The 25343-nt window shown below is 38.2% G+C and overlaps 1 protein-coding gene across 3 annotated transcripts in view; it reads right to left on the bottom strand.

The window, feature by feature from the left end:
- cntnap5l (contactin associated protein family member 5 like) overlaps window positions 1–22135 on the bottom strand; it is a 65409-nt gene extending 43274 nt beyond the window's left edge. For all 3 annotated transcript variants that reach the window (XR_006252030.1, XM_043251274.1, XM_043251273.1), the window contains exons 1-2: window positions 21910–22135; window positions 5779–5889 (exon numbers count right to left, since the gene is read on the bottom strand). Coding sequence is in view for 2 of the 3 variants with exons in the window: in XM_043251274.1 (XP_043107209.1) it covers window positions 5779–5889; window positions 21910–21988 (190 nt within the window). In the remaining variant the exon portion in view is untranslated. The remainder of the gene's footprint in view (window positions 1–5778; window positions 5890–21909) is intronic.
- Window positions 22136–25343: the final 3208 nt, after the last annotated feature.

Consider the following 25343-nt stretch of genomic DNA (forward strand, 5'->3'; position numbering starts at 1 on the left):
TTGTTCAGGAAGAAGACACTCTCTCTCACTCACACACACACACACACACACACTTCACAGAATTCTTGGAAATATTTGTTCACCCACGCAGATGTACAGAGTCCCCACTTCCTTTCTTTTTATTTCGCCAGAATGCAGTAAATGGTACCTGCAGGAAGGATTATGCTGGCATACAAGACAATCTATAAGAGAGCGAGCAAGCGTTACATTAAAGGACCTATGTTTGATTTCTAGAGGTTGCATGATAGCAAAGAAATGACATGCACCTTTGAACAATGATAAAGAAAACTGCCCACGTTTTCTAGTGCAAAATTTGTTTCTAATTTTGGTTTCTAAAATAATTTTTGGAACAGATGCAGAACATCTTCAGAAACTACAGCCTTTGTGTAGCCAATTATTGTTGTGCTTATTGTGTGCTTTTACTGCATGATGTAACATAGTAACTTATTTAGTATTTATTTTTGTACTGTTAGAATTTCAAAGAAGTTCAAGATATGCTTGGCCATTTTCATTTTTCACAAATGCCATGTGTCACTGTTTATTAAACTACTTCATACAACCAGTACAAGATAACAGTTTACAATTTAGACACAATTTCAGGATTGTCTGTTTTTGCTTTAAATTGCCAAACAAAAATTTCCAAATAAAACCACAGTGCTTCTGAGCAACACATGCTGCAAGTGTAAACTGAACGTAAAGATGATTTAATATTTATTTATATCCATCTTGTGGACAAACCGAGTTTTTCACTGTTTTACAATGACAGCTGCAGTGTGAAAACCTTGTCCAGTGATGTTTTTGGACACAGAAGCCCATTAAATGAGAATTAAATACTCCACAAAGTTATTTATAAAATATTTGTAAATAAATAAGATGAATAACTGGAAGCAAGGTTTTACAGATCATATTTCAGTCTCATATTACAGTCAGTCATCACGATCGCAGATAACAATATTTAGGATCACCAGTGTTCATGTATCACAGTGTATGATTAAATTAATGTAACCCTTCATTTAACCCTTCATCGTACTTAAGAAAGACGGTGACTGGCATCATCAGATGTACAGCACCAGGTTTGGTTCACAGCAGTCGACCTGAAGGAATTCAGATTTTCATATCTCCAACCTTCCTCACCACAGACTGACCCTACAGTGTGTGTTCAAAGGTCGAGCATGGCAGCACAAAGTCCTCCCCTTTGGGTTCTCTTTGTCTCCGCGTGTCTTTACGAAGGTCGTGGAGGGTGCCCTTGCCACGAAATGGGGAGTGGGTGTCAGCCTATCTCAATGACTGGCTCATTCTGGCTCAGTCACAAGAGAAGTTGTGCGAACACAGGAACATGGTACTTCGGCACCTCAGCCAATTGGGGCTTCGGGTCAACTTGGAAAAGCACAAACTCTCCCCCTTGACTCAGTGAGTATGACAGCGTGCCTCACAGAAGAGCGTGCACAATCAGTGCTGACCTGCCTGAGTTTGTTCAGAAGCAAGACAGCAGTTCCACTGAACTGTTTTTAGAGGCTCCTGGGGCATATGGCTTTTGCAGCCGCAGTCTTCAGCACCGAGGACTAAGATGGGCATGACGCAGTGGGACACTCCGCGTGACAATCACGCCGGCTTGTCGTTGCACTTTCAGCCCACTGACCTTGCATTCTACGGGCCGGGGTGCCCTTAGAACAAGTGTCACGGCATGTGGTCGTAGCCACAGATAGCTCTGTGACAGGCTGGAGCACTACATGCAACGGGAAGGCAGCATCTGGACTCTGGAAAGTCTGCTTTGGCACATTAACTGCCTAGAGCTACTGGTAGTGCATCTAGCTCCGCAGCACTGCAAGACAAACATTCGGAGAGGCTCAGGTGTATCTATTTGCTTCTTGCAAATTTTCCCATTGTCAGCTGTTCTCCCCTCAGCACAGACACACTGGCACATAGCTGGCTTCAGGCCCTACGCAAGTATGTGCAAAGTCAGGGGAGATGAGGAACAGGTCCTGTTGGCCGTGCCACAGTGGCCCACCCGGGCTTAGTTCTCCAAACTCAATCTTCTCATGACAGCCCCTCCCTGGCACATATCTCTGAGGAAGGACCTCCTTTCGCAGGGGCTTGGCACCATTTGGCACCCGTGTCTAGACCTGTGGATCCTCCATGTGTGGCTCCTAGACGGGACAAGACTTAAGTGATTTGCTACAGGCTGTGGTGAACACTATTACACAGGATAGAGCTCCCTCTATGAGGCAAGCCTATGTCCTGAAGTGGAGTCTGTTCGCAAACTGGTGTTCTTCTCGTAGAGAAGAACCCCGAAGGTGCACGATTGGAGTAGTGCTCTCCTTCCTGCAAAAAAAGATTGAAGCTAAGACTGTCACCCTCCACTGTGAAAGTGTATGTGGCTGCCATTGGAGCTCATCATGATGCAGTAGATGGCCGGTCTTTTAGAAAGCACAATCTCATCGTGAAGTACCTTTAGTGGGTGCCAGAAGGTTAAATCCTCCTGGGTCACCCCTCGTGCCCTTATGAGATCTCTCTGTTGTGCTGGCTGGCCTTCAAAGGTCCCTTTGAGCAGCTGGAGTTAGTTGAGCTTAAGTTCCTGCCTGCTAAAGCAGCACTCCTGACCGAGCTCACTTCCATCAAGAGGGTTGTGGACCTTTGGTGCTATTCTCATGTAGTCCTGAGTCCCTGGCCTGGATACGTGCCTAAGGTTCCCACCATGCCTTTTCGGGATCAGCTGGTGAACCTGTAAGCACTACCAACAGAGGAGGCAGATCCAGCCTTGCCGTTGCTGTGTCCCGTCAGAGCTCTACGCATAGACCACACCTGAGGCCCAGTATCAGCGTAGCTTGCCCGGTTCTTTTAGGCCCATGTACTTGGCTAGGAGCTCCATATAGCTGATTCTCTATGGCGATCCTATATGTGTATCATCCAGGGTAAGATTTCCTTGTGGTGAACCTGTGTCTTCTGTCTGTCTCAGCTGCAAGTCGTACCTTTCCTCCCTGGAATAGGACCTGCCACAGACACGAGTGGAAGTTGGAAGACCCTCTGGTAGAAGGTTTTTCTAACTCAGGAACAGCGGGTTGGGGTTCTCCACTAGTTATGTACTCATCTCTGGTCCCCTGTGGGCACCAGGGTCAGTGAATTGTAACGATGGGATAGTTACAACCTCTGGCACTAGTCTGACATGCATCACTTGCCAACTAATGCAGTGTTATCAGGTAGTAACGGGTTCAGGTTTTGGAGTTTTACATTGGACCCCAGTCTGTTGTCAAAATGTAACTTGTAGTGACTGTCAGACAGGGCATGTCTCAGTTACATATGTAACCCTTGTTGCCTAATGGAGGGAACGGAGATGTTATGTCCCTTTGCCACAACCTCGAACCATCACTGAGAGATGACTCCGTGTCGGCTCCTCAGCAAATTTGATAAGTGGTTACACCTGTTGCCTACTTAGACCTGCATGACAGGGAGGGGATCAAGATTAGTTAACCACTTGCCAAATTTCTCTGTCTCTGTTCCTCCATCAGGAAACAAGGGTTACATTCTGGTTTTCCAATGTTTTGCTATGGCCCTGAAACCTACAGATGTCAGAGTTCCACTTTCCTTGCAATTGATACTCGAGTGCCATTGGCTCATCTGCGTTTGAGGGGAGAGTCTTACCGATGAGTCAACTGCCTCATAATGTAAAAGTTAATTAAATATCATCTAATTATTGACATAATCCCAGACAATATAGAGATGTTTTTGGTCAATATCACACACTCCTAGCTCAATTTAAAGGAATAGTTCACCCAAAAATGAAAAGTTTATGTTGGTCTGAATCAAGAAAATCTGGGATAATTTCCACATTTGGGTGAACTATTACTTTAAAGCTGCTTTTTGAGAGGACATCATGCTGGGGTGAATAAAGGAAACCCTCAAGGTCAGGAGTGACAGGGTTGCCTCGGGGTAAGTCAGAACAAGATGGTCAGAATAAATGCTTCATCGGTGCTTTTCAGTGACTGGGTACATATCATCTGTGAAGATTTTTGCAAAAGGTCAGGACGAACACTCTGAGCTCATTACATTCCAGTGCAGTCTTCATGAGGAGGAAGATAAAACATTCTTACACAGCATGTGAATCCAGAAAATGTATTTTTAGGCTGAGCAATTTATTTAATGTATTAAATAATTGACAAAGTGACACAAATAATAAGCGCAGACATAAATTACAACTTACAGATCCTGTATTCAAATGACCATCAGAGGCGGATAATGAATAGATGGGTAGATCAAACGATAACAACATTTGTTGTCTGTACACGTTTGGATCAGGCTGGCAGTGACTGGGAACGGCTGCCTGTCTGTGTCTCACAGTAAAAGGAAACCTCCTGCTGTTACTAAGCAAAAGGCATGACGAGAAAAAGAAATGCCTTGGGGGTGACAGGGACAAGACGATGTATCATAGCCCCACTTTTTACAACTGGGAGAAACAGCTGATCCAAAAAGTTACGAATCCACTAGAGTTTGGTTGTGTGATCATTTGTGAGTGCCACCAAGCATCATACCGAAGGTTGTGGAGGTGTGTTTGGACCATGAGGTCAAGCATCTTACAGCTCACAAAACAAAGCTCTCAGAGGGCCTCAGCATAAGCTGGTATTTATGACATGTCTATGCTTAACTGCTTAATTGGCTGGGGAGTTTTCTCAAGTGCTTCTACAAACTGTAATCAGCTGCTGATTGTAAGGTTGCATTAATCAAACTGCTCTCCACATCCTTGAAGTAAAAACCATAACACGTTTGCTTAGTCATAATTTATATAGCCCTCTTGTTATACCCTGTGCTTTTCCAAAGCTCAGTCTGGCTCGACTATGAATGTTTTAGGATCATTAAGCAAATCAAGGGCAGCCGTTATACTCCTTCTGGATTCCTTATATCTAGAGCTGCTTTTGTCCTCACATTCCACAAACTCACATTCCAAACCTATTTGGCTTTCTTTTTTTTTCTGTGAAACACAAGACATTTTAAAGAATGTTGGTACTGTAACAAAAAAGTGGACAAAATTGTAACATGCACTGTAAAAAAAAAAAAAAACTCACATCTTTTGCAGTAGAATGTTTTTGTTATCCATGGTAGAAAGTAAAGGTCATACAGTTTTGGAATGACACAAGGGAGAGAAAATAATGGCAAAATATTCATTTTGAGTACATTTTCCTTTTAATTCATGTTGGACAGCATTTTGAAAAACTCACCAGCACTGTATTTATTGTTGCCAATAACAACACTGAATGATAATTTACAAACATGAATTTAAATATTAATTGACACCAAGCATTATGGGAGAAAAAAATAACTCCTTTGACAAAAGACATTTGATTACTAGAACTTATAAACATTTAAAAATCCCTTTACCTTGCTTTGAGTCAGAATTTACATTTTGAATGGTCGTTGCATACTGTCATTAGAGATTTATGTTTGTCTATGTCTTGTCACACTTGAGAAATGACTTTTAAAATCTTAAAATGTTGCTTCAGGCACAGCTAATCACCAGAGCTTTTCACATCAGTACCGCTCATGGACACTAGCAGACTGTTACATTCCCTTCGACGAAAGTATAAAGTCTTCTAATACTTTTTTGCAGTGTTTGTGGAAGTTAAATCGCATTACGTTAGGTATTCATAAAAAAGCTTTACGTCAACACTTTCCTCTGACAAGGACAAATTTCCCTTCTGCTTAATTCTCTAGTCACATAAACACAGACAACTGTGAATGTTATTTGGTACAAACAGGCCTGGAGAACAACAAGACAGGAGTACATACCTTCTCTTCTGTTGAGTTTAGCATAATGTGGTGACCTTCTGTCAGAGAATTTTGAAGAGTTCTGGAAGGAAGCTGGGGGTAGTGTCGTCACCAGTGGTTCTTCGCAGTAATCTGGATAAAAATAAAATAAAAACTTGCATTACAATCAAAAACCTTTTGGCTGTTCATTTGAAAAACAAAAGAGCTTATAAAATAACTTTTATTTTTATTGTCCTTTTACAGGTTCGCACTTACGTTTATAATTAATAATAGTAATAGTAAGAATGTTTGGTGTGCTGTGCAGAGAGAGGGCTCAGAGCTCGGCGGACTCCCGAGCCCAGGGTTTTTTCCCTCTTGAACACGGAGAGCGGACAGAGCTCTGTGTCCGGTCCCGATCCCTGAGTGCCCCCCGGAGAGGGAATAGTAGAAATAGAGCAGAGTTCGGGGTGGCAGAGAGATGCTATGAGCGAGATATCGGGGCAAGAAGCTTGTATGAATTTTATAGGAGGCTCTCTTGCTCTGGTAATGATAATGGCATAATCAGGAAACGAGAAGCCAGCCGTATTAATTATCTGTGTGCTCTCCTCCCAAAATTTGTTTATAGCTAAACATCATTTAAACCATTCTCTTGGCTATAATTAGCACTGTACCTACATATCTACAAATTAGAGCATTAGTACAGTATTAGTAGACTGGTAGGGTTAGGTTTAGAATAATTTGATAAGTTACTTTTAGTCAGCAGAATGTCAAACACAAATATTTGGCAGATCTTAAGCAGATAGTCTACTAACATTCGAATGAAAGTTAGTTCAAAATAAAAAGTTGCTAAAATTACTTTTAAAAATACTAAGCAAAAGTCTACTTGGAGGCATCATGCTCATTCAAAGCTCATACAAAGATTTTTAAGCCAAGTGAATTTTGAATGCAGCTTCCCAAAAGATGAAAATAGCTGATTAATATGTTTTTATACACACGCGTGATTAGAAAGTTCAGGGCATCAAAACATCAGCTGCTATATTCAAACCTGTGTTCGTTCTCTGGTGCTGAACCAGACACAGATGAGTTTTTACACACAATGCTGTTGAGCTTATGAATGCAATGACCAAGCTGCTTTCAGGTGGGTCATCACTGAAATGCCTGTATTCTCTTCACTCGCTCTCTGGCTGAATAGTTCTGCTGAATTCTCTCGTCAAAAACAACAAATTGCAGATGTCTATGAATCTGTAAGATATTAATTTCATAGCGTAAACAGCTCTAGTGATTTTAATGGGAGTTTTTGAGAGCGCTTGAACTACTACACTGTCAGTAAAAATGTTCTTTGCTGTCTTTCTGTGCAATGAAAGTGTTACGATGAGCTTGCAGTGTTTTTATTCATGTTAACATTCAGTGTTAAATTCACCTTAAATAAATCAGTCGCATTAAATATAAGTTATGGCTTTACACGCATATCTGTTAATTAATTAAGCATAGTTATATTACATTATTAGGTTATTATAGCGATCACCCACAAATCAACATAATTTATAAATGTAAGAATAAAGTTATTTTAGAGTAGTTACTAGTGCAAAAAAGTGTGAAGATTTCTGTGGCCTGCAAGTATCTGTTTTGAGCTAAAACTGCATAAATGGTTCACGCAGCACAGCTCAAAGGAATAGTGTGGTTTCGTTCCTCTTTCGTTTCGTTTTGATGTTTCTCAGATGCAACAGAAATGGCAGATCTTATCAGATGGACAATATGGTGATCTCGCAGCAGCGTGACCTCCTAACTAAATTAAGTTGCACTTGAAAGAAAAATGAAAAAAAAAAATGCAAGCATCTGATTGCAGCCTTGCAGGGTTTATTCAAACTTATATAAATATTATTGCATGATTTTTTTATTTTACAAGATGAGTACAATAAATGATTGCATGCAATAATTTTTTGTTAAATATTATGTTATTTAGTTTGTTTGTTTATCAAATACAGTTTACTAAAAATATAATTTCAGCTCATTAATGGGGTTCAAATCTGAAACAAAACAACTTTAACTCTGTTTTAATTGCAGTGGCGGAGTCTCATATTGCAGGGTGTAATGTAAAGACATCTGCTCTCTGCAAAGAAGGCCAGTTTGTGAGAGTTAATTAAAGTCTTGAGTCTTGCAAGCTGTCACATGTAGCCTGCCTTTCATCTGCCTGCATTGTGAGTGCCAGTCTGTCACTGACCTCAGTCTGTTTTTTAAAGAATTAATTTTAATGTTTCATTTTTAAAAAATGCAGGCGTTTTTTCTTCTTCTTCAAGATCCTGAGTTTCATAATGGTATTCAAAATCAAAGCTGGGAAAAAGGGGGTTCAAATGTGTGAACTTTTTAAATCTGTACATTGTGACAGTACCAGCTAAATCACACAGTTCATTCAAATCTTTATTTATTAATTTTTTTATTGCAGCAGTGATAATTTTAGTCTTTTTTTTACTCAGTGTGGTTGACAAGTATACCCATTTGCTAAAGGTCAAGGCCCTTTTCAGTTTGGATGAAAGAGACTGAAAAAGCGAGGAATGTACAACCAATTACAGACTGCTTTTCATATATCACCCATGTAAAGACATCACAGATACAGATAACCATGCGACCAACCATGAAGCACACAACTGATCCCCAGACCGCACCAGATGCAAGGCTATTGTACCTTAAAGGTAAATAACATGGCGTAATTTGCTTTTCTTGCATCCTTCAGTGTCCTTTTCCATGGAAACACACAGATCAAAGGAACTCTAATGAACCGCAGCTCGACAGCCCGAACACATTAGTCTCGAGCCTCCAAAATATGCGTGTATCGTCAGAATAACAAAACAATGAACAGCAGGTTAGGGAGCCATTAGCTGTGTCCAGGGAGCATTTTAAAGCTCTCTCTTGTTTCAGCAGCGTAAGCACTTTGCAGCACTCTCTATGGACCAGGGTAAAAATATATCCTTATTTAGAGGGCCCTGGCATTTGTGGCAACATTTTGCCTGACAATCACTCATTTGACATTGAATTGTCTGCTCCCAGTTTTGACGTTCCCTATGGCCATTTCTCCATCTCTTTTGTTCTCTCCTCCTCAATCGTGCCTATCTTTCTCTTCACCCACTCTTCAATTTCTGTTTTCCCTCCTCCTCGCTCTCCATCTCACACTTCTACGCACTCCCACTTTCTCTTCAACTTAATGAGAAAAGAGAGAAGTCTCGCCATTGTGAAGGGGCTCACATGCGTTATTGTCACCATAAGGGAGCTATAATCTGAGTCAGCAGTGCTCTCCGCTGCATCAGAGAACAGCTGCGGCATCGTCCTTTCACTCTCAGCTAAGCAAATGACACGCAGCAGCCCCCTTAGATTTACTCCTACTGTAATAAGTAACATTTTAAGAAAGTTCACCGAAGAAAGCGATAAAATGTCCTACTAAATGTTCTGCAAAGTTCACCTGAGGTAGATTTGTTTGCACCGAAAATACAACCTCAGGGATTACAAATGATATACCTGACGTTTATGTGACACCCTCAAGGGTATGACATCATTCGATGGGTACAACTAAATATTTCATGTCTGAATTCGCTAGAAGGACCTTATAAATTTCACTGAAGCGCATATTTCTGAACTTTTGCATGTCCTCAAAGTAATCAAGCCCTTTCTGCGTGGGAAAATTAATAAACAGCCACTGTCAGGATTATAAACACACTGGAGGTCTTGTTGACTCCAGCGATATTTCTAACAGGATTTTTTTCATTAAATAAAGTTAATTTCCCAATGGAGAGTCTAGACCCGAAGATGTTATGGAAGATAAGGGCACACAAAATTGGACTAATGTTTAATTAGTGTAAACATAGACTAGGGATGGACATATTCACACTAATAATCCCACTCAAGATTTAGAAACAATACAAGTGGAGGCAACAAACAAACAAGGGCTAAGAATAGGACACGATACACTGAAAACTGATCATGCTGTAGTTTTCTTCAGTCGCTTGTTGACCCATTTTGAGAGAAACTGACAATTGCAACTGCAAAAGCTGATAGAGTGAATTTGTGTTGAAATTCTATGCATAATTTACAGATCCTGTCATATATTTTTAATTTGACATTAACATCATTCAAGCAACCTGTTTAAAACTAAATAATTGGCTTTAGGTTTCAAAACATTGAAAATGACATTTCCACAGAGGTATCAGTGAGTGCTTTTTTTGTTGTAGTTTTTAGAGTTGACTAATCACGGACTATTCTTGTCAATATTTTTCTTCAAAGAAAGCTATAAAATACAGCGATTAGAACAAACACAGAGATGAACACAGCAGTTTATACCATTTTTTTCAACACAAACCAATGTATTGACAGATAACTGAGAGCAAATGTGGGCAGGCTCTACTATGGCTGGCATAAGATCTATTAAGTGCATATTATTGATCTTATTTGGAGCAGTTCTTCTAAGCATGTTTCTTTTTTTTTCACCCTGTGATTTTTAAACACAATAAATTAATCTTTCAGTGCAACAACAGACTTTTCTTATGTTTTCTGATGAAAAGACCTGTTGTTACTTAGTTTTAACTTTAACTTTGCCTAATCCTATTTTTGGAGATTAACTATCCTGTGGAGTTCAGTTCCAGCCTTTCTCCAAAACAACTGTAATAATTAATATGCTTTTTTAGATCTTATATAGCCGATTCAAGTATATTTGATTGGGGTTGAAGCTGAACTCTGCAGCACAAAAGATAATGCTAACCCATTGTAAGGTCTGTTTTGGATTTTGTTTCATGTTCTTGTTTTCATGTATTGTATTTGATTCATGCTGTTGGTGTCATGCTTCCCTTGCCCTTTTGTATTCCTGCTATTGGTCCTCTTATTCATTGTGTCATGTTCTGATTGGTTGTCTTAGTCATCTTGTTTCCCATTAGTTGATTTTGAGTCATGTAACCTTCTTTTTTATATGAATAGCCACCATGTTGCCTTTGTATTATCCCTGTCCCCGGTCTGTGATTTCTTGGTTTTGATTGTGTTACGTCTGCACATGCTATATCTATTTAAGTCAAGTGTTTTTTATTGTTTAGACACTTTTCAGATTAAATGAAAATGGATTTGGGTTCTCAAACATCCGTAAAACACATAGAAAGTGGCTGCACTGGCATGTGAGTACCTAAGTTCTCTTAAACCTACACACCAATGTGTCCCACGGACTTTCACCTTATTTGTGGCAGCATATATGCAAATTCATTGTCAGAGGGACGTGCTGTTGTCATGGTAGAGATTAGGTTTCCCCGGTAACACTGTACACAAAACAGGGCTCTGCTTACAAACACTGCTTTATCAGACATTTAAGTGCAAGATGAAATGAAAATGAATGAATTTTCCTTCAAAAATATAGTGATATAAAAACACCCTCGCCGGGTTTCGATTTTAAAACGTGCAGTGCATATGTTTATTCAAAGTCAAAGCCTTTTGAAAAATCTATTTGTGGTGGTCAGTTTTGATATTGTGGCACTCTGCCACAAATAAATCAATGTATGGGAAACGATGCACACATTACAAATGACAAAAACACAGTCTTGGAATGTAAACATCTTTTCAAACAAACATGTTTGTATCAGATCTGTGTTTTAAGTGACATCAGCAAAATCTATAGTACCTGCTGTCTATATATCTATTAAAATGACCTGAAGAATAAAATTAAATAATCACTTACTGCTCTGGACTGAATAAAGTCTATAAAAAGGCATTTCTTACTTAGAGTGCTTTTAAATGCTCTATTGCAGGAGTCTACGTTCAAAGGTCCGTAACTAAATCTTCATCAATGGTAAAATTCAGTAATAACAAGAGCAAAAGTGGCAAAACTATTAATTTAAGTGTTACAATACAAGTGGACAGATGAGAGTTTTTCTCTGACCTATGCTAATATAAAAAAAAAAAGTTGTTGTTTTTCTTTTCTTTTTTTTTTTATACGATATATATATATATATATATATATATATATATATATATATATATATATATATATATATATATATATATATATATATATATAATTATGGATTTATCTAAATAGGAAACATAATTAGTGCTATTGAAATATGAAATGGAGGTGGTTCCAAATTAAATTCCGTCCAGGTCTAAATCGGGACCAAAGTCCAGACTTGGAGAAGCACTTCTTCAGCATGAAGATAAATATTATAAACATTGATTAAGATGAATATTAAAAAAGAGTGGGTGGATTTTTATCATTATAGGGTGGCACTGCAAACCACATATGAAAGTGAAGTTTGCAAAATGGATGCCCTTTAAAGACAATTTAATAACTAAGCATTCAGTGGATTTGAGCTATGTGATGTCAATTCATGCAATTAACTATTAAAAAGAACAATGAAATATTATTCTTCAAAAACAATGTTATAAGTCCACCATTGTTGGTGGTTTCATAAGCATCCTTAGCTGCACCCGTGGCCAATCAAATTGCGTGCTTTCATCTTTCATAAAAATGGTTTATGGCCCTCCATGGTTAAAACAACAAAAGCACCTCTCTTCAAGCCTCTTCATCTACAGCAGGGGCATCTCATTGACCTTTCAGCATTTTAAAAAAAAAAATCACACATCCACAATTTCAAAACGTTCTCGCTCCCTTTTGGCCATAAACGCACACACACTCACGTCTGAACATAACGATGACAGAAAACACAGAGCCAGCAAAGTGTTTGCCTAGCAACAAGGACATAATTATATTTTTCCAACAGGAAATAACCTCTGAGCAGCAGCGTTTTGAAGTAGCTGAATGACAGACATTATGTGGAATTTTTGGCCTAAGAAAGGTGGGCCTGAGTCAGTGATGTTTCAGGCAGGTCTGTATCTCTGAAGGACTTTTCATTCTGACCTGCCTGAGAGTGCATTCGCATGGTCATTGTTCAAAAGGTCAGACATTATTACTGTGCTGCCTCACTGTGGCATGGGCAGGACTGCTTTAATCATGTGGTCACAGGGACATACAAAAGAGAGAAAGAGAGTGGGAAGAGTGGCAGAGAGAAATGAGAGGATGAATTTAAGGGAATGCTGGTAATAAGGCTGTGAAAAGATCAGCAAAGGATTTTGGGAAACCGCCATTCGAACATGGAGGTGTAATCACTGGCACGCAGGCAATAAGAAGAATATTACGAATATAATTTTTTGTTGTTTATTTTAGAAATGCTGAAGTCAATCATATATGCATGAATCTTTCAGCAGCCCTTCTTTGTTATCACACAGACTGTTTTATTGAGTTATAAAGCTGTTTGGGAAGCCAAAATGCTCCAAAAGTGGGACGAAACTGCACTACTCGGTTGAATCGCGCAGCGCGAATCACTGGAGAGCAGATCTGTTTACTTGCACAGCCCACTGAACAGCGCAGAGATCCACTTATTTGTGCAACCTACAGACCAGAAAATGATCTGCGTTGTGCTAGAACTGGACGTGGTGTTTTATTCAAATTTTTTTATTTTTTGTGCAAAACATTTCCCATCAAGGAGCTAAGCTTCACAATCTGAAAAAAAATTTTTGGTTGTCAAAAATGAGTGGAAAATATTTATAGTTGATTTTATGCATTCAATCAAAATCACTTTAGAACCAGTCAGTCAAAAACTTGTGGAAAAATGTAATATTAAAACTTCATTTTGTGCAGTGGTCTACAAAATAATGCACCTATACTTTTTGGGTCCATTTTATATTGTATTTACAGTGTAATTGTTAAATACAATTAATTCAGAGGTTGATGTGGTACTTCGTGTAAAAAAGGTTTGCCGACCCCTATATAGAGGAATCACGGGACATCTTTTAAGAACTGTAAACAAGGCTGGATAGAGTGAAAGATTAAAAAGAGAGGAAATGATTATGATCATCACTGAGAGGACAGGAGGTGCTAAACACCCTGAGCATCCAGGTCTAATGAACGTACATCACATCAGAGAGTTGTTTAGCCCGCACTGCTCTAAGCTATTTATAGCTTGTGGGATCGATCACCCATCTGATGGGCCGCCACGATAGCGCTGATTAAGGTGGGAGATTAATGGCAGATTAACGGGTTTCCTCAGTGTTTCTGCCAGGCATTGTTTAAATCATCTCCCAGCAGAATGACAGCAGTACTTGCAGTGTAAATAGGAGCTTTGATAAGATTGCTTGACAAATAACTGAGTTTGGCCCTTGAGCTTTAGTTATCTGATGTGTGATATAATTTTTTGAGATTCAAACCACAGGAAAAGAATCTGAAATCTCTTTTCAGAAATGGCTAGAGGGATTTGTTACAACGGTTCCTGAGCGATTTCAAGATTTTAACACTTTTAATGTTTCACTAGTTCAGTCTAGTTGGCCTGCAGAGACAAACGGACTTTTTAAAGTATACATATTTCATGCGGTCTCTTTATTAATCTCAATAAAAATGCATATAAATTATAATCAGTGTTTTAAAAAGTTTTATATGGAATTTAGAATGTCACACCACATGGCAATTTATCCCCTTTTTGTGACAACAGACCCTAATAATATGCATTTTGTAATAACACACAGTTGTTGTTTTTTAACAAAATAGACAATTGTTTATTTAATGACATCATTGCTCAAAGCTATAAAGATCACATTATTTGCATGTGCATTTTTTTAAATTATTATTATCATTTTTTTTTTCTGAGATGTGTCATTTGGCAGGCGTTCTATTTGTTTGCGTTCATCCGATGCTGAGCCGTGGCCTTAATTTCCCCTCATCAAAACTCGGGAGGATTTTGTTTGTCCTTCACTTTGCTTTAATCTCTGTAAATCCCTGCCTGCCTTCTTTGATCTTCATTTGTGTGTGAGTGGGAGGGTCCTCTCGATATTTGTGTGACTAGGGAGGGCCCTTTCGCCAAACTCCCCCACCCTGCCCGGATCCTTAGAATAACTCATCTATCATGTTTCTCTAAGATTAGTACAGAGATAAACCGAAAGCAGAAAGAGACCGAAAGAAAGAGACTATAGGATGATGTCCTCATATCTAAACCACATGCAGCTCAGCAGGGCTCAACAGTGCAAGTGTTTCACCAGCATTTGGGATGAAAATAGATGTGTGTGAACTTTAAAAAGCATTTAGGAGCACATTTGTGGATAACAAAAAGTCCATGCAGGTGCCTAAAAAGTCTAGGAAATCAACTTAGCTATGGCAAGGAACAACCAGGGTATGATCAGAAAGTCTGTTGCTCGATCTATGAGCTTGTAGTTTCAATTAATGAATATGCTTGCAAATAGATTGCTTATGATCTACAGTTGATGAATCATGCAAGGTTTACAGCATTTATATTATTATACAATAGTAGAAGTAGAAGGTTGTAAGAGTGCTTATTTTATCCCCTTTATCTTTCTGAGCAGCCAGCAATAGTAAAGCTGAGTCCTTGTGTATTTCATTTTTGTTATTATTGGTATTTTGGGAACTGTATCTGGTATTTACTGTACATTTATTGAACAGACAATTTTAAATTAGAAAATGAAATTTAGTCCAGTAAATGTCACAAACAATTATAAGGAAATGGCAAGCGGCACATGAAATCTGGTACAAAAACACAAATCTTGTAACGCATACTCCATCAATATTTGTTTTATTTTAAACTTTGGGAAATATATATGATTTGTTGACAGTGTCGTATTCTGTCTGGACTGCCAGTCACATGGGAAGAATAGATTAGGATTAGATGTTTACACAGTTTATAAAGTTTAAAGAATATGAAAAGTTTTTTTTCTCTGCTAAGGTAAACAAAATGTCCTTAAAAGCTAATTTACATTTGCATAATATAACTAAGAACTGCACAGGCCGTGTGAGAGAGAGAGAATCCCTGAAATTGATCAAAACAGAGCAAAACAGAACAGCTAAAACAGAAGCAGTGCTGTAACCTTTTTAAAAAAGAAATTACATAATAGCATCTAACAACCTTCAAGAATCCACCCACTGAATATAAATTAACATGAGCAATTCCCTAAGACAGTATATGACACCAAACACATCTCTTTATGCAGAACCTTGTTCAATGATCCTGTGAAAGTCCACAAACACTCTGTGGCTGTTAGGACAACCCAGACTATGCAGCTCTGATATTACTGACAGTGAAGAGCAATTTAAGAGATTGGAAGGTAATGGAGTTTATTTAAAACACTCAAGATTCTTGTACTTGTCTTAGGTGTTTGGAGAAAATAAATAACATGTAATATGTAAACACTGCCAACTTATAATGAGCAAATAGTAAGCAGTTTATGCTGACTCTGTTTTCAAAATGCCGGTTATGAAATGCATGCAGGCACAAATAGTTTTCACCTTGAGAATTATACAAATTAAATTTTCAGCCGCCCTCTCTCTTATCCATTAGTGCATTATTGGGCGTCAAAGTTTCAAAAAATTTGGAGACATAACTTTGAGTAATCCTGACATTTTTAACAGAATGAGGCAAGCCTGTCAGCTGCGGTTTCTGGGCTGAGCTACTTCCTCTGAAATCAAGAGGTAATCCAGCCATCAAGCGGGAAGGAGCCCTACTTAGCATGCCTGCCTTACATACTGTGTGATGTATGCTTAACTCTAAATACCTGGAGGACAAGCTTGCATACTGTCTTAACATGAGATGAGTCTGTACTAGTGATGATAAATAGTGCTGATATTGTTCAGGGGCATGCGATCTCAAAGATTATTGGATTTTTTTTTTTTTTTTTTTTTTTACAGGATAATGCCATTTCAGTACTTAAAAATTGTGTTTTCATGTTCATTTTTATTAACACTTCTAATAACGTGTGTTAATTTTTTCCCCAAAAAAGAAGCAATGTTTAGATGAGGTCAATGATGAGGATACAGTCAAATCAAATTTTCTGACATGTAACATCCTAAATTTTACAGTATTTAGATTTATTTATTGATTTATTTTTTGTGTGGATTTGAGCAACGTCTGGGCCATCCTGCAGACAACCCTGACTAAACCCACAGCTTTAGGGTCAGCAGAAAACAATCACGCTGATCTCTTGGCAAGCTGAATTTTGATTATTTCAGATGTCAGTGCCACTCACAAACAAATGAATTGTTACACAGGGCATTCTGTCATTATTTATGCCCGTCTGCTGCTGGCGTTTCAAACCTGCTTTGGATTTGCGTTGTTCATTTAATTCACATTTAACATTCATGCTTAACGTAAGAGACTGCGTCTTTGCTAATTCAACAGCTCTGCTCTGAATTGAGTTGAATGTGTGTTCTGGAGCTTTTCATAGATAGACTTTTTTTTTGTTGGAGGATAAAATATAGGCCCTGGAATTAAGGGTGAAAGCCATTTTTAATTGAATACCTTATGGAGGATTAGGAGACTATAACCTCTGTCCTGTCCCGAAGAATTCACATCTGCCTGTGGTTTGTTCATCACTTTATAGCATATGCTCATATATATATATATATATATATATATATATATATATATATATATATATATATATTACGTTCAAGTTTTACTGAGTGAGAAACCACTCCAAATGATTCAGTGCATCAGTGAACTGTCCAAAAGACATTTCTGAACTAAATAGTTTTCCTGAAAGACCTGACTCAAAAGATTCATGAATCAGGCATTGCTGGAGTTGGATTCACAAAACATTACATGAATACAATTCTAAGAAACATTTTTTTTTTCTTACTTAATAAAAAAGTCCAGTCCAGTTGTAAACAGCTGAGAAAAAAACACGACTTGATCGCCTTAACACTGTCAGGAAAAATGTAATGCTGTGGAGTTTGTCAGCTCTGCCCCGCTACTAATCAATAAAATAGCTTCACTGCTGAAAAGCTACATGATTTAAAATCTAGCTTCAGTATTTGGAGTGACGCCCAAAACTGATTATAAATATAGCAAGACGTCCCTCCAGCATTTCATGAATGTGGTAAAAACCAACTGAAAACAGCTCCATAAATAAACACCCACAAGACACACGTAACACTCAGCAGAAAAGACTGTAAACACATGACTCATGAGCATAATTCAGTCAGACTTGACTGCCTAAATTCCTTAATCTACATCAACAGCTGGAAGCCTATGTAAGCATGTTTTCTGTTTCCTAAAGAATTTTTACATGTGTACGATATGGAAGCACGTTCTGCTGCTGCATCAGTGCAATGACAACAACGCATGTGCCTGAAATAAACATAAGTAAAGTAAACATCTAGCAAATACCCGGGAAACGCTTTGCCTCACAACTCGCTGCAATTTGCCTTCCTGTGGTATGATGCCAGAATGTCATTGTCACATTACAAAGTGAAAGTGCTGCTTATAATAATTGCTGCTTCATTTACCGAAAGCAGAAAGGGTGTAAAAATGACTAAAACCCATTTCTGCCTGCCATTTTGAGTCTAAAGTTTTGTTAAAAGCATTCTCCCAGCATAATCAGCTAGGTTTACTCTAGGGGTTTGTCTGATTCTTCATATAGCCCTGATCTCACACTATTTCGGAGCACTTTTTTCCAGCGTAACTTATTTAAAGGAAAGTTATTTTCTACTGGCAAGGGTCCACGAGTTCAATCACTCACACACCTGTTCGTCTGTGAGAGCAAGATTGAAAACCGCAGAGGGCTTTTGTTCTCAGCAGGGAGCAAGTTAAACGCCACTTCTCTGTCTTACAGAAGCTGCAGCACCTCTGACTGACATGGGCGGTACTGATTGCTCGCAGACAGCAGCCTTCCACGTTCCTCCGACAAAACACTCGCAAGCTCATCACTCTCACGCACTACTCTTACTGCACACCAATCACGCTTCTACACTCCACTCGACTTTAAAAGTCCTGTGGTTTTTATTTGGGTTGCCTTTAGCTTGATCGCTTAATTTTGCAGCCTTTTAATTAATTAGTGCTGTCAAATGATTAATAGCATCCACAATAAGAGTTTTCGTTTTGAGTAATATATGTATGTGTTCTGTGTATGCTTATTATGTATATATTAGTGGCATCCAAAATAAAGTGTCTTTACATATACATAATAAATATACTAAATATTACACCAGCATTAGTCTCTGCCCAGCACTTGTGCATATAAATACACACAGATACATACATATTTAGAAAAAAATATTTGGATGCATTTACATCTATAATTATATTCATTGTATATGTATATTATTAAAAAATGTACTTATGCAAGATATTATACATGTATGCATGTATTTATATATACAATAAACCATTTACTTTGGATGTGATTAATCACGATTATTGTGAAAGTGTAACGCAAATAAATCTGAAACACAGGGGTTTTACAGAATATTTAAACAACTGCTAAATAGGCAATACTGCTTTAAGTTGTTCAGCATTTGCCTTTGTTTCAGCTTCCAACCTTCTTATAATAGATTCATACAACTTCTGAACAGTCTCCAGTGTCATCTTTCAGAACATCTGCCGGTTGTTGAAGAGGGGGATCGGCTTCTCACTCCTCTCTTCAAAACTGCTCAGAGTGGTTTAATAATATTCAGGTCAGATGAACAAAGTTCATTTTGGTGCTCCAACTGTCCAGGTTTCATGATCATGACATCTTTTCTCCATTTTAGCATTGCCGTCTGATATTAAAGTTTTAGCAGTTGCAGCTCTTTCACGGATGTTGGCTTTCTGAACTTCTCTGTGGTCATTTTTTGCGGTAAACACTGAGGTTTTTCCATCACTTTGTAGCAATAGTTCTATTTGAACATAATTCTTTCCGGTTCTTATTATTTGCTTTTTCAGTTTTCGCCCCTATTCTTCTTGGCTAATGAAATCTTGGCAAGCTTTGTGTGAACACAATTGCAAAGACTGTTGTTCTTAAAACACCAAACAATTAAGCTGTTAAAGATACAGATGCTGCTGCTAAATGGGCTCCCATAATTTACCCTTTTTGGAAGTCTGACAAATCACCCCTTTCTTCCCCACAGTTTGTACACTATGCTATCGGGGCTCCATAAGAAGAACTGCTCGGTTGGGCCACTGGTGCACCTTCAAAAAAGTAGCACTTTCAAAATTATATTCTAGGTTACTACAGTATCTTCAAAAAATGCTGGTTATGTCTTGGTTATGTTATGAACACATTCAGTTGGGAAAGAAAGCTAATATTTGCACCCAAGCACTGTGTCTTAAAGTGACACAGACTAACTGTCCTTAATGTTAATAAAAAAAATAATAAATATTGAAAATCCCTCACTGCTCGACTAAACAACCTAACTTTCACAAGAATTAATCTATTATTAATTTACACAGTGAATACTATGAAATGCTATTTTCTATTTAATTATTCAATTTTCAAGCTAATCATCCACAAACCTCTAAAGCTTTAGTTATGCTATTGCTTTTAAATTTTTTTTTTTTGTTTGTTTTTATTTCATTATTTTCTGTTCGCTTGTCTTTTAAAGATGTTTGAATTTTATATTTTTTAGGCTAGTCATTTTAGCTGTGATGTCAAAATTGGAATATAGAATTTAACAATTTTTACTGCAATCAAACATTTTGGCATTACATAAACCTAATTATTATAGAGAGTACAAGGCAATATGGATCAAAAATAAAGATCTAATAACAATAACTATCTAATATTTTGTGGAGGTGTCAATGAAAAAGTTGGCAGGGCAAGAAAAGATCCTTCCGATTGAACCCTGTATATACAACATAAAATATACAAACAAAAAATATTAATGAAAAAGATCACAACATTATACATCTTTAACTATGGTCTACACAAATTAAATTGTATGTCTGTTCTCATTATTTTATCCAGCAAACCACATTATTTATGTGTATTACACAAGCTCTCTCTCACACACACACACACACACACACACACACACACACACACACACACATAAGGGAATCAAAATAATTGGTATCTGGTATGAATAAATTTAAAAAATCCCTGCCACTAACTCATGTTAATGCTCTACAGCACCTTGAAAACTCTTTCAGTGTACCCCAAAGCATGTGCTGCTTTCCCAGTACTGGTTCTAATAGACACCAATGGTTTTCATATGAAGATATTTTCTAAACCTAAACGCTAACCCTAAAGACTAACCCTCACTCAGACCTAAATATGTGTGGGTTTCCAAGTGGGAAAAAAAGTCCCACATTAGTTTTTGTCAGGTTTCTATAATATATAAACATACAAACAAACACTCACAGCTATAGCAAAACCTACACACACACACACACACACACACACACTGTCTTGTAATACAGTTTGCCATGCCTTCTACATTCCTGCCATTCTACCGTTTACCGAGCTAATCATATTTTTTTCCTTACTCTCACATACGCTTCTCTGCATTTTTACATCTTTAATGAAGACATGATTTGTGCGTTTACAAGCAATTTTCCTAGAAAGCACAATTCGCGAGTCTCCCTGGTGTAGGTGATTTCAAGTCTAACTGATCTCGAGAGGACGTGGACAACACCTGACCTACACAATGCGCCCTTTCGTGCGAGTGTCTGAGGCTGTTCGGTCTCGGAAGATCTTCACAGGCATCGCCAGCGTATTTTTTTTTTCCTGTGGTACTCCTCCCATTTCTCGAGCTTGCCTCCAAAGGAATGAAATAAAACGGTAAACGAGAACGAGCAACTCAGCGCGTGACTTTTCAAGAAGTGTTATTATCTGCTCGCGCACGACTTGGTGTGTATACGAGAGATGAAAGATACCACAATCTGTTTTGTGCTGTCAAAAGAGTAGTGTATATGTATATATATATATATATATATATATATATATATATATATATATATATATATATATATATATATGAAATATTTTTGTATCTTTACAGAATAACCGACTGTTACCTCTCTTGCAGCTTTGATAGCATAACTATCATGCCCTTAAACACACCACACAAAGTTAGCATTTATTTTTGTGTATAAAATTATACATTTTTAACGAAGAGAAGGCACTAAAATCGTGATGCCAAACAATGTCGAGTCACTTCAAAAAGCCACAATGGTCTTAAGATAAGTTATCTGCTGTTATACAAACCTCATAATGAACAACAGACACAGAACATGTTCATTTGTTACTACTTCACAAATCAACGACACCGCTAAATTCAGTGAGCAGGCTCATTGTTCTTCTTCAAATCTGTTTCTCCGTTTTTAGATTAGGCTTAAGGCAACGACATATCGTTCAACAATTGTACTTGGCAGAATAAATAAACGAACTTACAGTTACTCGCCGATAAAACTGAAGTTAACTCGCTTAACGTCGTGAGGAGAAGAATTCCGAAGCCGTTGTGGAATCTCATATTTGGAAAAGTACTCTGCTCCGCACTTCTGGGGTACCTCCGACCGTTAAAACCGTTAGGGGAAAACGCGTTAAGTCTCGTGAAGGTAGCGCTTCGACTCCCGCTACAATGAGGTGCAGCCACGAATGAGCGCGCGCCTCCCGCCGTTTCCTCAGATCCCTCTGAAGGACTGATCCAACACTTGCGCGCGCGCTCTGTTTGATGCGCGCTCTCTCTCTCTCTCTCTCTCTCTCTCTCTCTCTCTCTCTCTCTCTCTCTCTCTCTCTCTCTCTCTTCGAACTCTCTCTCTCACACACACACACACAGTCTCTCACACTCTCTCTTTCTCTGACTCTGTGCTGATATCAGTCTCATGCTCTTTGGATACTATGTGCTTCAGGATACAGGTGACGCGCTCTCGATGTGGTCCAGCTGAGCGATTCTTTTCTCCTCATTTTTTTCTTTCTTTTGCCTTTGTTAGGTTAGACGACCTAAATCAGTTTTCCAAAACAAGAAACCTGAAATAAGGGTGCTATTTGTACGGGGATACAAGTGGCGCGCTGTCGGTTTCAGGACCGCGGACAGCTCCGCAAAGCAAAGCTCTTGTTTCGATAGAGAGTTTCGCAAATCAAAAACGAAAAGAATTCGAATGTATTCAAACAGACGTTTGAACACTGAACATTCTATTTTATTTATTTGTTCTTTTATTTTAATGGATTTGCGATTAATGATCAATTATTGTATTATTTTCACCTATAATCCAGTATAGATATACATACATACTTACATACATACATACATGCTTGCATACATATTTTGTGTCCAAATAGGCATAGTTCCCCAATAAATTATAAAAATCTTCAAAGTACTAGGATGTCCAAAAATGCAAAACTGATAAAACAGCGATACCTGTATGACATGCTGTCTTCAGCCCTGCTCCTGGAGATCTACAGTCCTCCAGATTTCAGTGGCAGAGATCTGCAGTCCAGGAGGGGACAGGTTCTGTTCAGTTAGTTTTACTGAATGCGAGGGCTATTTTCAAGCCACAACAATTTTCGGTCAAGATAACAGCAATCTTATGTTGTGGACTCGAGCCTTATCTCGTGGCTGCATATTTTAAGCAAAAATAAATAAACAAATAAAATTCGGTTATGATTAATACAACTATGTATGTGATTTATTTTACTTATGGCCTTAGATAAAAAGGGCATTCTGGCTTATTGGCGGATTTTCCTTGCGTTTGCTGAGATCAGTTGATGAACTGAAGCTGGATGACATCCACAAGGATGTCAGGCATGTCAAAACATTTTCATAGTGTCCAAGACGCTTGTGACAATTATTAATGACTGTAACAAATGATCCTGATATTTAAAGGGGAATCAATCATAAAACCTATTTGTCAAAATTTTATTGAACTCACACTAAATGAACTGATTTATATCATCCATATGCCAATAATAAATGTGTAAAAATATATTACAGTAGATGGCACTTTCTTTTATTTAACATTTTTTTTTATTTTTAATATTATCTCACAATATTCCACTATATTTTTTTGATCAAATAATTGCAGACCTGGTGAGGATAACGTATCTTTTTTCCCCACAAAAACAATAAAAAGTAATTATTCAGAATTACATATCTATACGGCATATAATTTTTACGGTCCAGATCGTGATGGTCTGTTTTGTTCAGCTGGTGTTGAACAGGTACTAACAAATATTTAAGGTGATATTGAGAGTTCATGCCAGAGAGTGAATTGAAATCACCATGACATATTGGCACACCAGGGGAGTAGTGCGTGTACGTGTGTGTGTGTGTGTGTGTGATGAGAAAACATGAGCTTCAGACCGAGTAAATATCTGAAGGACATGTTTGTTTGATCCCTTCCAGAGTAAAGAGCGGCAAGGATGCGAACACGACTTTCTAATACACTGTCTCTGTCTTTCTTTTTCTCACGCATGCTGTCTGCGTGTCTCATTAAAACAGGTCTGACCTACTGAACTCCCGCTGTGGAGCTGGAGTAGAGGGCGATTTAGCTGTGTGGGAGAAATGCCATGAGACATCCACTCCATGCTGGAGTTCAATTCACTTCAATATTGCAGAAACAGAAGTGAGGAAATGAAGCAGATAAAATCTGATGACACACGAAAGGCCCATTTCATGTCTTTATTATATGTCTATCTTTTGTTGATATTGCTTTTTAAACTGACCGCTTTTTTTTTTTTTTTTTTTACCAGTTGGATGTAGTCACGCCATCATTTCCCTAACACGTGGCACGTACATAAACTTCTCACAGTCTCACTATACGTCTGTATACCGATTTTTGAGCGGATGCACTGAAGATTCAAGATGAGATGTACGGATGAAGAGCAGAGTAGGATCTTCTAATGAAGAAGTTTGGTTTGGCTGACAGTTTGCGTTGGCAGTATCTCTAGAAGAGTGTATGAATAAGTAAGCATTGAATTACAAAGATTGAGTCTATAAATATGCAACTGTCTGACCTTTCAATCCATATGCGCTCTTGATAAAACTCGTGTATTGCGTCTAATCAAAAGTGAATATCCTACAATTCAAAGAAGAAAGCGGAGAGGAGATCAAAGGCACATCAGATCAAAGGTATGCATTTAGGATGTCACACGGTTGATGGCGGCACTTCTGATTTGACTGGAGGAAAAAAAAAAGATATACGCATTCTGTAAATAAGCCGCGAGGAAGTTTTAAATTTTAGATAAACATTAGAACCCGGGTGGAACAGTGTTTGAGAATAATTTAGCTGAAAAAGTGAAATGATGTCTCTGGTTATGAGACAAAACATTTGACGCAGCAAAATTGCGGTGTTGATTTTAATAACGCGTACATTCGCCCTCGCGACCCCTCTGTTTTCTACCACAGGTTAACAGCTGGTGTAGAGATGGAACTCGTTTAACTTTTACATAACCTCCACCCGCAGAGGCTCTTCAGTTTCCTATAAGGTAAAGTAAGTGTGAACTTCTCAAGGCTCTGTAGAATGAACTGAAGGGCACCGGGCAAGACAAGCCTCCCGAGGGACTCCTGGGTAATTCAGAGTAAATGAAGAGAAATGAAGCGTACCCTTTAAGCTGCAAACAATCTCTCCTCTCCTTTATTTTTTAGCATAATCTGCCTTCTCATCTCCACTGCCCTTCACTCAATGGCGGACATGGGAATCGTTTCCACTGATGAGGAAAAGCAAGAACTCCGCCGCCCTCCACATCTCTGGTTAATTTTCAGAAGGCTTGATGTGATAAGGCAAGTGATGATTTACACAAGCTCTGTTCTGCCGTCTTATTCATGCGCGCCATTGCTATTATTTGAATTTTTCCAATAAATGTTGTCACTTTGAACTCTCTAAGAA

The sequence above is a fragment of the Puntigrus tetrazona genome, chromosome 11, assembly GCF_018831695.1.
Source record: "Puntigrus tetrazona isolate hp1 chromosome 11, ASM1883169v1, whole genome shotgun sequence".
Lineage (NCBI taxonomy): Eukaryota > Metazoa > Chordata > Actinopteri > Cypriniformes > Cyprinidae > Puntigrus > Puntigrus tetrazona.